At 38.8% G+C, this 13827-nt stretch overlaps 3 protein-coding genes across 5 annotated transcripts; 2 read left to right on the forward strand and 1 right to left on the reverse strand.

Annotated features, from left to right (window-relative positions):
- Positions 1-1075: 1075 nt before the first annotated feature.
- On the forward strand, positions 1076-5465 carry LOC125188475 (uncharacterized protein DDB_G0287625-like). 2 transcript variants are annotated; one of them, XM_048085333.1, is made up of 5 exons: positions 1076-1372; positions 1813-1869; positions 1993-2180; positions 2745-4239; positions 4415-5465. In XM_048085333.1, the coding sequence occupies exons 3-5, from the start codon at positions 2076-2078 to the stop codon at positions 5116-5118; spliced, it is 2304 nt and encodes a 767-aa protein (XP_047941290.1). In that variant the 5' UTR covers positions 1076-1372; positions 1813-1869; positions 1993-2075; the 3' UTR covers positions 5119-5465. The 2 variants fall into 2 exon arrangements, with proteins under 2 accessions (XP_047941290.1, XP_047941288.1); XM_048085331.1 differs by having other exon boundaries at positions 1077-1372; positions 1959-2180.
- Positions 5466-7216: 1751 nt separating this feature from the next.
- LOC125188528 lies at positions 7217-10087 on the forward strand. 2 transcript variants are annotated; one of them, XM_048085436.1, is made up of 9 exons: positions 7217-7358; positions 7451-7499; positions 7593-7751; positions 8551-8708; positions 8780-8954; positions 9033-9241; positions 9318-9443; positions 9518-9627; positions 9751-10087. In XM_048085436.1, exons 1-9 carry the CDS (start codon positions 7319-7321, stop codon positions 9943-9945), a joined length of 1221 nt encoding a protein of 406 aa, XP_047941393.1. In that variant the 5' UTR covers positions 7217-7318; the 3' UTR covers positions 9946-10087. The 2 variants fall into 2 exon arrangements, with proteins under 2 accessions (XP_047941393.1, XP_047941394.1); XM_048085437.1 differs by having other exon boundaries at positions 9045-9241.
- Positions 10088-10201: 114 nt separating this feature from the next.
- On the reverse strand, positions 10202-13110 carry LOC125188527 (GTP cyclohydrolase 1-like). The gene is made up of 2 exons (XM_048085435.1): positions 12330-13110; positions 10202-11487 (listed from the first exon to the last, which is right to left on the reverse strand). Exons 1-2 carry the CDS (start codon positions 12520-12522, stop codon positions 10346-10348), a joined length of 1335 nt encoding a protein of 444 aa, XP_047941392.1. The 5' UTR covers positions 12523-13110; the 3' UTR covers positions 10202-10345.
- Positions 13111-13827: the final 717 nt, after the last annotated feature.

Here is a 13827-nt window from a genome sequence, read left to right on the forward strand (position 1 = left end):
ACAACTAATTATGTAAAAGAGAGATGGAATTCTTGTGCGATATTTGCACGATCTAATTATGCAACTTGTAATATTAATCCTTTTCTTTTCCGGTAACAGTGTCTAATTTTTAATATTTTGTGTAGTCATTATGCAGAAGTCTCTATTATCACAACAAAATACTTCCCCGTCTATAACTTATTCTAAAATTTTGGAATGTACCGATTTAAAGACTTAGCTGTTTTATTCAATTTTTGAAGTAAGTACAACTCACGCTTCACCAAATCATTTCACTTGCGTTGTATTATAAAATTAACTTATAAAAGTGAGATACATTCATTAATTTTTCATATCTTTTTCCTTCACAAAGCCGAATAATTTTTAAAACTCGTGGTTGATCTCTAAATCATGAACAAATGAAGTACTGCATAAATTAATTTTATCTTAAAATTTCAATCTAAAAAATTTGAATGTATAAGTCCAATCGAAATAAATATCTAATATCTACCCCCGCAATTGATAATAGAAAATAAGGAAAGTGACAACACAACTCTTGAACGTAAACTCAAAATCTATATTTAATGAAATTTCCAACTTCGTATTAGCCGACAAATAAAATTAGTCGGTCTCGATCCCCGCCGCTCACACTTTACAGCGAAGCCCACATAATTAGCCCCATCTAGTGATCGACAACAACCCGAAAGACTACAAAACTTCCAAACTCACATTAGCTGACAAATAAGATCAATCGGCTCGATCCCCGCCGCTCACACTTTACAGCGAAAACCTCATAATCACTCTCCATCCTAAGTGATCGACAACAACTCGAGAAACTATATTTAATAAAATTTCCAAACTCGCAGAAGCCGACAAATAAGATTAGCCGACATCGATTCCCGCCGCTCACACTTTACCGCGAAACCCACATAATAAGTCCCCATCTTAAGCGATCGACAAAAACTCGACAAACTATGTTTAATAAAATTTCCAAACTTGCATTAGCCGACAAATAAAATTACTCACATCCTGATCCCAACTGAATCCGCCATTGAAGCACTAGATGAATTCAAACCCATATAATCAGTCCCATATTGAGTTTACTAAATTGTTGTTTGCATTTAAACACACGTTTCTCTCTCCTCCATCATTCTCTCTCATCATTCATCCGCTATAAATATAACCCCCATTTTACATCTCTGCTGTTCTTCCTTTGGGGTTTCCTGAGAAGCCGCCTTTCTCAGAAACCAGCGGAAAAAATCCTTTAACAATTGAAGAGAGAATCCTCACCGGATTTGAATTGAGGATCATGAACTGAACACTCTTAGTGGCAGAAACCACAAATTGATTATGCTTATTTGTTTATACACGCGAACAATTTCGCAGAGAACGATAGGTATGGGATGAGAGAGAATTCCTTCCTCAGATTTCTCTTCTTCCTGTTCTTCGTTGATTTTGAAATTAAGCTTAAATCAACTCTCGAAACTAGGTTATTTGATCCTATTTCTTATTTAACCAAAAATCCGGAGCTGTCGTATTTTGTTTTTCAATCGGATTTTCAGTATTTTCAATTATGATTTCATACACACGGATGCTTTGATTTGATGTGATTTTCGTTCCCCAAAATCTCGAGGTTAATGTCAGAGTGGTTGGATTTTGAATCTTTTGATGGCTACGCAGCTCTGTTTTTTTAACATAAAATTAGCTAAAATTGTTGATTGGGATGGGATTCTAGGGCTGGCAGTGTCTAATTTTTCAGTGCTGCAATGTTTTTGTGATTTGTAGCTATTGATAGAGATGTGGTGGTACTTGATTAGAGTTTTGTTCAATGGGCAGGTTGTCTGGTGCATTTATGGTGTGGTATAGTTGGTTGAAGTTTGGGGTTTTATTCAGGTGATCTTCTTATATGAACTGGCATTGTTATTGGAGTTGAGATCACTTGATCATGATGGTTGTTTGTGCTGTCTTGTTTCCTTGTCCAGCAATTTCTGTTGCTGAGTGTTGGAATCTTGACAGTGAGAGGGTGACGGTTAGTGGAAATGAGTGCAAGCGTTTAATCGGTGGAGAGGTCACTGAATCTCATTCGGTTATCACTTGCAATGTCTCGGTGTTTTCCCTTCCCCCCGCCTGGATATGAGTTGGAGGGAAGATCTGATCGATATGAGTTGGAGGGAAGATCTGATGATGTGGATTTGATCACAGAGGTTTGTGTGGGTGATCAGACTGGCTGATATGCTGAACAATATCTTTGCATTTGAAGTTTCGAATGATATTGCATTGCTGATGTGTGGTACTTGATGTTTGTCTTAAAACAAAACAATCATGAGTTTTTGTTACCATTGAATCTAGAGTAAGCAATTCGACATGATTCATGAAAGCTCGAGTATAATAGATTTGATAGCTGAGTGCTTGTATAGTTTGGGGAATTAGGGGTTATATCTATTGTTTGGACTTGGGATGTTTATGGTGAAGCACCTAAAATGGTAAGTTTAGTGAACTAAAAAGTTGATGGTTTTACGAAATTCCCTTCGAACCAAAAGAGCAGAATCTGTTGCACCTTTCTGTAAACTTTCTTCTATTTGTCTTATTCTATGTTTTCTACTGCTCTTCAAACACAAAAGTGTATAGAATGAGCTAGTAAGAAGTCATGGGCTCCTTTTCTTGAAGTTATAAGAAGCACCTTTTGGCTTCAGTTGCTGTTTCATGTAAGCCACTTGCTGTTTTTTTCTCTAAATGCTATCTTGACTTATCGCGTGATATCATCACAGGAGAAACAAAAGCACGAGAAGCACAAGGATAACGAGGAGAAGAAGAAAGAAAAAAAGGAAAGGAAGGAAAAGAAGAAAGAAAAAAAGGAAAGAAAGGAAAAGGAAAGGGGTGAAGTGAAACACAAAGGCAAAAAGGATAAGAAACGGAAGCGGGAGAAACACAGAGACAAGAAGGATAAGAGTAAAGATGAGGAGAAAAGTGTAGGGTCATTGGAGAACCAAAATGATCAGAGCCTTGTTCCAGAGAGAACTGGCGTTGAATTGGGAAATAGAGTTAAAAATGACGGAGCAATGGGCAGCCAAATGGTTCAGAAAATTACAATTTTGGAGAAGTCAAAGGCCAGCTTGCTGGGTGGGGTGCAAGCGAATGGTAATGGCAGGTTGGTTGTTAACGATCCGAGAGATCACAGCGGGATGCCTAATGGTCAAAGTCTCCAGGTTGATTCGAGGAGTTTGGGAAATGGTAGGAACAGTTTTGGAGAGAACCAAATTAAGGCTGAGGAGGGGAAAGAAAGGAATGGATATGGATACATGGTTGGCGCAGGCGGAAGGGATGCTAGCAAGAATGCAGATCAAAATCAGAATACAAAAGCAGAGTGTTATAAAGGCAAGGAGAAGAAAATGGAGTTAACAGGGATAAGGAAAGATGAGGTTAAACAAGAAAAAAGTAATGGTGCTTTTCTAGATTTTCACTCTAACATTCCCTCAGATCTTGTAAAGGAGAACAATAACTGGCAGAGAAAGCTTCCAAAACTGAAGGAGTTAAATGGCTTCTTACATGGTGAGAACAAAAACAGTGGAGTTCGACCCAATGATACGCTTAGGCATACCACTGTGTCTTCTCAAGCTGGAGGTGGTGTTCATCCTTGTAAAAATACTAATAACATAGGGGTGGTGGGGAAAAGAAATGTTATTACAGATGAGAAGGTGAATGGCAAGCATTCATTCCCTCATTCGGTGATTGATAAGGTAAAGAATACTGGACCTTGCCAAATTGCAGCAGATAACACAAAAACAGAGAATGGTAGGGTTCACATTGTCCGTATTCAAAGAAAAATGGAACCACGCCAAACTAGCAACAGCGTTGCAATGGAAAAGCATATAGCCAACAGCAGTTTTGACAGAAAAGTTCCACCCTCTCATCCACTAGTGGAGAATGGAGGGAAAATGGCCGTAAAAACGCCAGAAACAGATGAGTCGGGAAGAAGGGTTGATGAGGGGAAAGAAAGGAACGGACATGGATGCATGATTGGTACAGGCGGAGGGGATCCTAGCAAAAATGCATTTCAACATAAGAATATGAAAGCAGAGGACAAAACAGGGAAGAGGGAGAAGAAAAGGGAGTTAACAGGGTCTAGGAAAAATGAGATTAAACAAGAAACAAGTAATGGTAACTCTCTAGACTTCCAATCCAACATTCCCTCAGATCTTCTGAAGGAGAACAATGACTGCCTTGGAAAGCTTCCAAAACAGGAGTTAAATGGCTTCTTACATAGTGAGTTCTTTCCTTTTTTTGGACATGCTTTTGTCTCTTTATTGTAATTTTGCAGTGATTGATAGGTACATGAATAACTTTCCTGATTGCTTTTCAGTGATATTCTTATGTGTGTGAGTTTAGTTCTATGGGATGTTTATCTTACTTTTAGCTAATGTATTTTATGCTCTTTTAGCTAAAGACAGTGGAGTTCGACCCAATAATATATCCAGACATACCATCGTGTCGCCTCAAGGTGGTCAAACTGGAAATCGTGTCCGTCCTTGTCAAAATACGATTAACATAGGGGTGGTGGAGAAGAGCAATGTTATAACAGAGGAGAAGGTGAATGGGAAGCTTTCATCCCCTCAATCGGTGATTGATGATGTAAGGAACACTGGATCTTGCCAGAATGGTCGGGTTCAAATTAATGCTCGCTTGGTTAGTAATGGCGTCATCTCCCCCCACATTGTCTGTATTCAAAGAAAGATGGAACCGTCCCAAACTAGCAATGGCATTGCAATTGCAAAGCAGATGGCCAGCAGCAGTTTTGACAGAAAAGTTCCACCGTCTCATCCACTTGGGCAGAATGGAGGGAAAATGACCGTGCAAACGCCAGATACAAATGAGTCGAGGAAACACTCTTCATCAAGAAAGGAGAAGGTCGCCAAGACCCCCACGAAGGCTCCTCATCCAGATATGCAGTACTTGAGCCTGATACTCACTGTTCCTGAAGTAGAATGGCCACAGACTGATGATCAAGAATGGCTGTTTGACCGCCATGATTCAGAAACAAAGCGGCCCAGATTGGCCTCCCCGGATGTGAAACACGTCTGGTCAGAAGCCGTACATTTGAAGTGTGCAGACGTGACCGCATTGCCATATGTCATCCCTTACTAGAAGAGATCAAGAAGTTTGCTTCATTTGGTCACCTCAAATCGGCCGAGAGTGTGAGAGCGTCTGCTCTACACCGGTTTTTCTGCTGTGTTGTTAACTGCTGCTGATGTTAGGCGAAGACGGGGCCTGAAACTAGCGAGGATTCGACGAGATTTACTGTTCTGTATGCTACATTTACAAAGTGCAACATCCCAAAAAAGGCTTTGAAGGGATTTACTATCTGATATGCTACATTTGCATAGTACTATCTGATATGCTACATTTGCATAGTGTAACATTCCAAAAATAGGCTTTGAAGGGATTTACTATTCTGATTATAAAACGGATAATTTAGGATTTTTGACGATCAATTCGATATAGTAATAATATGTTGTAATTAATAATTTAGAATAACTGTTCCAATTTTGTTTAGTGGTTTAGTATTAATCTAGACAAGAAAATAAATAAGTTTTGGATTAGTAAAGTTAATTATAGAATAATCTAGAGTTTTATTGAACTTGTATTTATATTATTATGCCACATTTATAAAAAAGCTTCCCTAATCTTCTTGAACATAGTGTTATACAATTAAATACAGTACATTTTGTTCCCGAACAAGTATTAAAAATCTTTTGGAAAGATGGAAAATTAAAGATAAATCTTGAAAATAGTAGAAATATTTATAATATTATGGATAGTGGATAAAATAATCAAGTATTCCTGTTTATCTTAAATTCATTAATTATGGTTTTTTTTTAAAAATTTATTTCACTCCTAATATAAAAGGATTTTTTCAACCATTAATAAATATTTTAGTTGACGAAAGTGGTGATATTAATATAACTTGAAAAATGCTACTACCAAATATGTTTTCATCAAATTAAATTATAACAATGGTCCTAATTTTATGTTCCAGAATTAAATTGGACTTAATTAAGCCACGGTGACGATTTATATTTCGCGTGTATTTAAAGGTTTTTTCAAACGTAATTAATTACTAATAAATTGGAATAAACAATAATTGGATTGAATATTTCATAAATTCAGATGACTATCATTGTTGTACTCCCTCCGTCCCCCATTAAGAGTCATATTTTTCCATTTCGGTCCGTCCCCAATTAAGAGTCACACTTTATTTTTACCATAAATAGTAAGTAGGTCCCACATTCCACTAACTCAATTCACTCACATTTTATTATAAAACCAATATAAAAAAATGGGTCTCACATTCCACTAACTTTTTCAACCAATTTTTCTTTACATTTCAAACTTTTTCAACTAACTTTTCTTTACATTTCTTAAAACCCGTGCCCGGTCAAAGAGTGACTCCTAATAGGGGACGGAGGGAGTACAAGATAGTGACATATTAACCCACAATTTTAAATCAAAACACGTTACGAATAGTTTATCTTAAAATTCCTAAAAACTAAAACTGCCAAATAAATCATGAATTACAGTTAAATTCTGATTTATCTCAAATTAAACTATAAATTATGAATTTTGTTATGTTTGTAATTCACATAGTTATACTAATATTTTATCATGCTTTAAATCGTCTACTTGCGTAATTTGCTGAAAATAAGCGATCCTAATGAAGATTTAAAATTAAGAAAATAATAGTCGATCGTATCAATCCATAAGATAAACACAAATATTTAATAGTTCTAAACTGCCACGTCACTCAGAGGAGATATCCAATTCAGCAGTTCCAAGGCTTATATAAATACTCCGTCGTCCCGCTTTAGGAGTCCCTTGGACACATGTTTTAAGAAAAAAATGTTTGAATGTGTAATAAATAAATATTGTAGTGGATGTTGGGACTCACTTTTAATTGAGTGTCTAATAAATAAATGTTATAGTGGATGTTGGGACCCACTTTTAACATTTTTTTATTAGTTGTAGTGAATGTTGGTGACCCACTTTTAACACTTTGTAGGTATTTTTTATTAATTTATCTCAACAGAGACTCCTAAAGTGGGACGCCCAAAATTGATCGGAACTCTTAAAGCGGCGGGATGGAGGGAGTAATAAACTGATTTTTCGCAACTCGTGTCACATATTTTCTCAATTCCGATTTTTAATTAAATAAACTGATTTTTCGCATTTTATTTCGCATATTTTATTTTATTTTATTTACTCTCTTTTTTCTCCGTTTCAATTTCAATTTCAATTCCACCGAAAACAGTAATCATCTCTCTCTGTAGAAGAGTAAGCTAGAGCGATCATGGGTGGCGGTAGTAACTGCTCCTCTCCTTCTTCAACTGGTAAATAATTTTGACTTCTCTCACTTTGCAACTCTGTATGTGTGTGTATTTAGATATATTAGTAATTAAATATTTGAAATTTCTGTTTGCAGAGGATGTATCACCATCTAGCCAAGGTTTCCCGCACGATTCTGTTTCAAGGTGCTTCATTTAATGTGTGATATTAAATGTTTAAGTTTCCTTATAATTGATTCTCATAATTGTGTTTTTTTGTGGTGTAATTATTGTGATCAGTCGAGATGATGAGTGCCTGAGTCATAAATTAGTGAATAGTCCAATTGAGGAGGCTGCTGAGAGGCAGAGATTGAAGGTTTACGCACAGGTTTTGAGGAGTTATGAGGATTTGCAGCCTAAGATTGACAGATTGGAGGAGGCTAAAAGTAGAATTTTGAGGTATGGTTGGTGTTGATTTGGTGTATCTGTAGCTCTTGATTTATTTGAGTTGGGAGTGTTTTGGTTGGATAGTTGGTTTGTTTTTTGTGGTGAAATGCAAATTGGGGGTTTGTTAAGTTGATTTTTGTTGAATGCTTTTGTGTTTATTTACAAGTTGTTTTCTTAATTGGAAGTCGTTTGCTTTCTTTATTGGGAGTCATATGCACATATGTTTGTATGTATTGTTGCTAAAAGTAAACTTTTGAGGTATAATTGGTGTGTGTTTGATGCATCTGTAACTCTTGATTCTTCATTTTTGAAGTTTGAATCCAAACGCTCTTGGTAAGTGAAAGTGTTTCGATGGTTGGTTTGTTTTTGTGGTGAAATGCAATTTTGGGGGTTTGTGTTGATTTGCAAGTTGTGATGTTGTTTTCTTCATTGGAATTCATACATACAAGATATGCATGGTATGCTACTATTGATCTTCAAGTAAGAAGCCTCTTTTGTGTTAGTATTATCTTTAGTTTCGGATGAAAGATTGTTATTCCATTATCTTGATTCTTCACTTTGAATCCAATGTTGTTGGCCAATGGAAGCGGTTGTTTATTGGATTGTTGGTTTGGTTTTTGTGGTGAAATGCAAATCTGGGGCTTCTTAATATTGAAGCCTTTTTGTGCTGTTACTATATTTACCTCGTGACTCGAGAGTGAGCTTCTGGTGAAAGATTATTCTTCGATCCATCACTGTGTTTGTGTGTTTAGGATGGCATTGCTTTGTAGCTTAGCTTTGATATACATATGTAACGGTGTTCTCGTTTCAGCTATACTCCCCCCATTGACTTCAGAAAGTCTGATGTGCCACATCCCACCCCACTCTTAGTGATTGGCCCCAAGGGTTCCGGGAAGAGCAGTCTCATTAACAAAATATCTCGGGTTTTTGAGGATGACGTGTTCCAGCCTGCAAGAGCCCAAGTGTCGAGTATACATTCATATCCCCTCCCCTCCTCCATGTTACCTGCGCTAATTACTTTTTGTTTCCATCTTAAACAGGTAACTCGTCTCCTGAAGACGGGACCTATTTCATCCACGAGTACAGGATTCCAATAAATTCAGTTTGTTTCAGTTTGTTTGACACCCGCGGCTTGTCTGATGACTCGTCCGAAAACCTTAATATGATCGAGCCTTGGATGACAGAAGGCGTCCGCAATAGGAAGATGGCCGTAAGGTCTGTTTCAATTGTTCCTGTCTTCATGCATGTGGATACATGTTTTCATTTTTTTATGCTTGATTTCATTTTTACCAGAGAATCCGACAGTGAGACTTTTAAAGCTCGGTTGGAGTGTATGGATTGGGAGGAGAGCTCTTCGGGTCAGGCAACCCCAATTGCCTTTGTCATCTTAGTCGTGAACGGGCTATCTGTGTTGGAGTCAATGGACAGCACTGATGAAACGAAGAAAGGGTACTCTGAAATAATCAAAACAACTTTCAAGAATCCGTTGTTGTCATTTAGAGGTACCGGTTATGAATCTTTCGTCCTCACCTCCTAAAGCCGATTCGTTCCTACTGTGCTGATTTTGTTTTTTCTCAGATGACAAACCTGCTGTCGTAGTCACGCACGGAGACTTACTGTCCCTCTCTGATCGCGTGAGAGTACGTGTTTATCTTGGAGAACTGCTGGGTGTCCCTCCAACTGACCAAATCTTTGACATCCCAGGTACGAGATGCTCATGCGCTTCGCTCTCGATAGTAACATAGGTGGAAAAAAAACACTGATTCTCGTTCTTGCAGAGAATGATGATCCTGCCACCACATCAGCAATATTTAATTTGTTGTTTTTCTCCCTCGACCGAGCTGACCGGTGTCTTCCCCTCATAGACGAAGACCTGTTCACGTACAAGGTTCGGTTTCCTCTCTCCCGGGCTTGACATTGTTCTAATACAAGAATAAATTACATAATTCTGTCTGCCATGGCTATAAGCTTGAGTTGCTTGTTGGGACGTTAATGGTGAACGTGTTTGCAGGTGAATGTCATAGTAAAATTTCTCATCATGATGATCATTACAGCAATATTCATCTTCTGGATGGTTGCCGGCCTCCACCCTTGTCGGCCAGGAGCACCGCCATCCGCCAATGATTCCCTCCAACATGGTCCGCCACAAGCACCACTGTTCAACGTGGATTGGCATAAGATTCGACATATGTGGTTGGAGGAGTAGCTCCGTTCGACATTGGCACACACACAGAGCCACCGAGGCGCTTAAGCTCCTACCGCGCTAAAAAATTGCTTTTTTGTTCATATAGCATCGTCGGATTTTTAATATTTTGCGTGAATTGCAGTAATTTTAGTATTTTATGTGAGTCGTTGTGCAAAAGCCATGTCTTATATTATTATTCAGAACCACTGGCATTGCTACTATAATATTGTTCTTACACATGAAATATGTTAATCTAATTTGCTATGGTTTAACACCATTTTAATGTAATGATTCCAATGATCACATATTCTTATTGAATTTCAAAACATTATAGCCTCTGCCAATTCTTGCCAAGGGTAAAGAGATACATGTTGCTGAGAGAGAGATTATATATGAATGACTAAAAACTGTTTCCTAATAATCAAGCTGAGCTCGGAATTATCTGCAAAAATTTGGCCCTTGCTGTGGGATCAGTGGAGAATCGACCAAGCACAGCAATGGTGGCAGTGCTGCTTCCCATCTTCTCAATCCCTCGAGAAATCATACAGGTATGGCTAGCTTCGACGACGACGATCACGTCTTCGCCTAAGATCGAAGAAGCTGCCTCAGCCACCTGTCTGGTCAGCCTCTCCTGAACCTGCAGTTTGAACCCGTAGAACTGCACCACTGACTGCAGCAGTGATTTCCCGACGCTGCTGATGGCGCGGCCCGAGCTGTAGTAGCCCACGTGCACGACGCCGTGGAAGGGAAGCAGATGGTGCTCGCACTGCGACCAGAACGGCAGGTTCAGCTCGGAGCAGATGTGGCTGGGTGGCATCGTCAACGATGATTCCCTCATGCTGCTTCGTACGAACCCGTTGAGCTTTGTGTCCGCGTTCGAGTTCTTGAAGTTCATCAGCCAGTTGACGAATCGGGCGGGGGTCTCGACGAGATCCTCCCTCAGCGGATCCTCGCCCAGAGCGTATAGGATGGAGGAAACTGCTGCAAGGAGAGACGGGTCTGATGATGCAGCCGTCTTGCAGATGGTTCGAGAAGGGCACCAAGATTTGTCGAGCGAGCGGGTGGCATCATCAGTTAGGCCTCGGAATCTGAGAAGGCCGAGGAAATCGGTCCAGATACCAGCCTTCTCATCGTCAAAAGCTCCTGATCCCGACATAACTGATAGCCTCACGCATCCTTGGTGATTATTCGGGTCGAACTGGGAGTTCGGGAAACAGATATGGGAACACTGGAGGACGACAGCGACGCCCGTTGGTTTGATGCTGTGCTGTAGAGCCGCACAGATTTCATCGGCCAGTCGCTGTGGATCTTGAAGGCGCTTGGCAAAGACTTCAGCAACGCGGGAGAGCTTACTCAGCCCCACGACGCGCTGGCCGGATGGGACATAACCAACGTGACACTTGACCTGGAACGGGAGCAAGCAAGACTCACAGTACGAGAAGAGATCAAGGTCGCGGACAATGACAAGGCCGCCTGCTCCGCCAGCAGAACCTACACTGCTTTCCAACCCGGACTCGGGAAATAAAGCACCACTAACAATGTCCTTCACGTTCTGATGATAGCCTGGACATGAAGCACAATGTCAAGAATTTGTTACAAACAAACCATACATAATTGGTCGTTTTTGAATCCAATAACAACAGAACAAGTTTAACATATGTGCATCAAACACAGCAATCTTATCCTCCGCAAACAACGGTGCACAGCAATTCGATATATGGGGAATCTTAGATCAATTGATTTAGAAGGTAACTTAATTTCATGCATCAAAGATTAGATCAGCTGGAACAACGAGGCGGGGCAATAGCATATGAATGGAACATAAGATCAACCAGTAATGGAATAAGGAGGAAATCCAATCCTTTGCAGTTCAAAACCTCAGTTTGATTCCCAATTGATTTAGAAAGCAACTTAACTTCATGGATCACATCCAAGCCAACATATGACCAAAGATCTATTAGTATTTGCTACACATTATTATACTTAAATCAAGTTCAGTTTAAATTCCATCCTCGAATCAATAATCTTACAATCCCTATACAAAATTGACACCAGCAAGTAACCTAGATTCTAAACAGTAAGTCACTACATTACTCAAATACAAGTAACAAACACATTATTCACTACACATCATTATACTTCAATCACATTTAGTTTGAATTTCATCCTAGAATCAATAATCTTAATATAATCTCCTACTATATTATAATCCCTATACAGAGTTAACACCATCAAGTAACCTACAACACTAAGTGACTCCATTACTCAAAAGTTTTGCTTTCACCAACACCTTTTACAAGTCATGCTGCTAACTACAGGTAAAACACCTTCAAAATTCATCCATTTCTAGAATTAAGGAACAGTTACAAAGCTGATAGAAAACAAGAGTTGCAATCAAGATTCACCTCGAGTCCCATCCCGGAGCGCCTCGGCCACACGGAGAGGCGTCTTAAGAAGACCTTCCCGGTTAATATCCTCACCCAAACCAAGCAACAACACTCTCACAGCATCCTCAATAGCCCCCCTCTCTCCACCCACCTCAACACTCACTCCATTCTCAACCCCCACATGGTAATGGCATTCATCCAAAACGCCCATTGACAGTTAACAACAAATACAGCTACAAATATCCCAAACCCACCACAAACAAGATCCAAGAAACTTACAACCTCACTGCAGATTTAGCACAGAGATGCTGCTTTCAAGCACCAAGATTCAAACTTTATCACACCCCAGATCAGAAGAGTGACCAAAACAGAAAAGGGCCGCCACAAATCAAGCAAATCCGACAAAGGGTAGAGAGAATTACAAAAAGAAGAGGTGGTGGTGGTGAGAGATCTCAGGGATTTGTATGTATGTATGTATATAAATCGAAAAAAATATAATACTAAAAAATTGTAGGGTTGCGGTTGGGCGTTGGAATGTGTAGGAAAAGGAGAGCCCAGTTTTGCCCTTTTCTATGCAAAAGAAAAGGTTTTTGCGGGCTCACCAGAAAACTGGGGACACAGATTCGATGATGGTGACGTAGCTTCGTAGCACCGCCGTTGGATTTGGGGGTTGGTGGAAGTGGCGCTTTCACTCCACCGTGTTTGCTTCTGCAATTAAGCTCTCCCAATTTAGTATGGTGGCGCAATCAAACAGGAATTCGTTTGCTGTCATTGCAAGAGGATCTATCGTATTGATGGATTTTCTAATTTTCTTTCACACATTTACTGATAAAATATCTCATTTTTTTTATAATAGATTTTACAAATGATACGACGTGGTTTTATTAATGGAAATTTTTTGATTACTAAAAAGTAAAAATGAGGTTATATTTTAGAGTGTTGAGGATTACAAAGGTATTGATTGTGATGTTGTATTTATGATTATTTTTTTGGAAATACTATGGAGCGGTTAATTTGAAGAGGATTACGCTCTTCTACACCATTTATAACATTAAACCAATCATAACATAAAATATAAACTCATAGAAATATAAAAATGAAAGTCCAAGTTTGGCATGGATGCACCTACCATGATATGAGAATCCAACACTAGATCCGATTCAAAACGCAATAAATGAATTTTAAATTAAAAAGAGTCAAATAAAGGATTAATTTTCTTTGAAGTTAAGTTTTGGCATTTCCATTTTTCATTTTCTTCAACCTTTTCTTTTGTGTGCGTTGATATGTTAGAAATTTTATGTTAAATTATGTAGAGATGTGATTTCTAATTTATAGGGATCATAACTTTATTTACTATACTATGATGGAATTGAAGAGTCAACCAACCATTTCATTAAGTCACAAAACTTATATCATCCGTTTTTGAAGAGTTTAGAAATAAAGAGATTAATCGATACGAGGGTGACATCAGAAATGTCGTCTATCCCAAGTTCATAGCTTGACCGGAGGTGGCAAT

This window comes from Salvia hispanica, chromosome 5 (assembly GCF_023119035.1).
Source record: "Salvia hispanica cultivar TCC Black 2014 chromosome 5, UniMelb_Shisp_WGS_1.0, whole genome shotgun sequence".
Classification (NCBI taxonomy): Eukaryota; Viridiplantae; Streptophyta; class Magnoliopsida; order Lamiales; family Lamiaceae; genus Salvia; species Salvia hispanica.

Excerpts from the sequence above, each read along its gene's own strand:
- LOC125188475 (XM_048085333.1), top strand. The coding sequence starts at position 2,076 with ATGTCTCGGTGTTTTCCCTTCCCCCCGCCTGGATATGAGTTGGAGGGA. Across the intron at positions 2,181-2,744 it reads ATGTGGATTTGATCACAGAG|GAGAAACAAAAGCACGAGAA; the intron begins GTTTGTGTGGGT and ends ATATCATCACAG. Across the intron at positions 4,240-4,414 it reads GTTAAATGGCTTCTTACATA|CTAAAGACAGTGGAGTTCGA; the intron begins GTGAGTTCTTTC and ends ATGCTCTTTTAG.
- LOC125188528 (XM_048085436.1), top strand. The coding sequence starts at position 7,319 with ATGGGTGGCGGTAGTAACTGCTCCTCTCCTTCTTCAACTG. Across the intron at positions 9,242-9,317 it reads TCCGTTGTTGTCATTTAGAG|ATGACAAACCTGCTGTCGTA; the intron begins GTACCGGTTATG and ends GTTTTTTCTCAG. Across the intron at positions 9,628-9,750 it reads AAGACCTGTTCACGTACAAG|GTGAATGTCATAGTAAAATT; the intron begins GTTCGGTTTCCT and ends ACGTGTTTGCAG.
- LOC125188527 (XM_048085435.1), bottom strand. The coding sequence starts at position 12,522 with ATGGGCGTTTTGGATGAATGCCATTACCATGTGGGGGTTGAGAATGGA. Across the intron at positions 11,488-12,329 it reads GCTCCGGGATGGGACTCGAG|GCTATCATCAGAACGTGAAG; the intron begins GTGAATCTTGAT and ends CTTCATGTCCAG.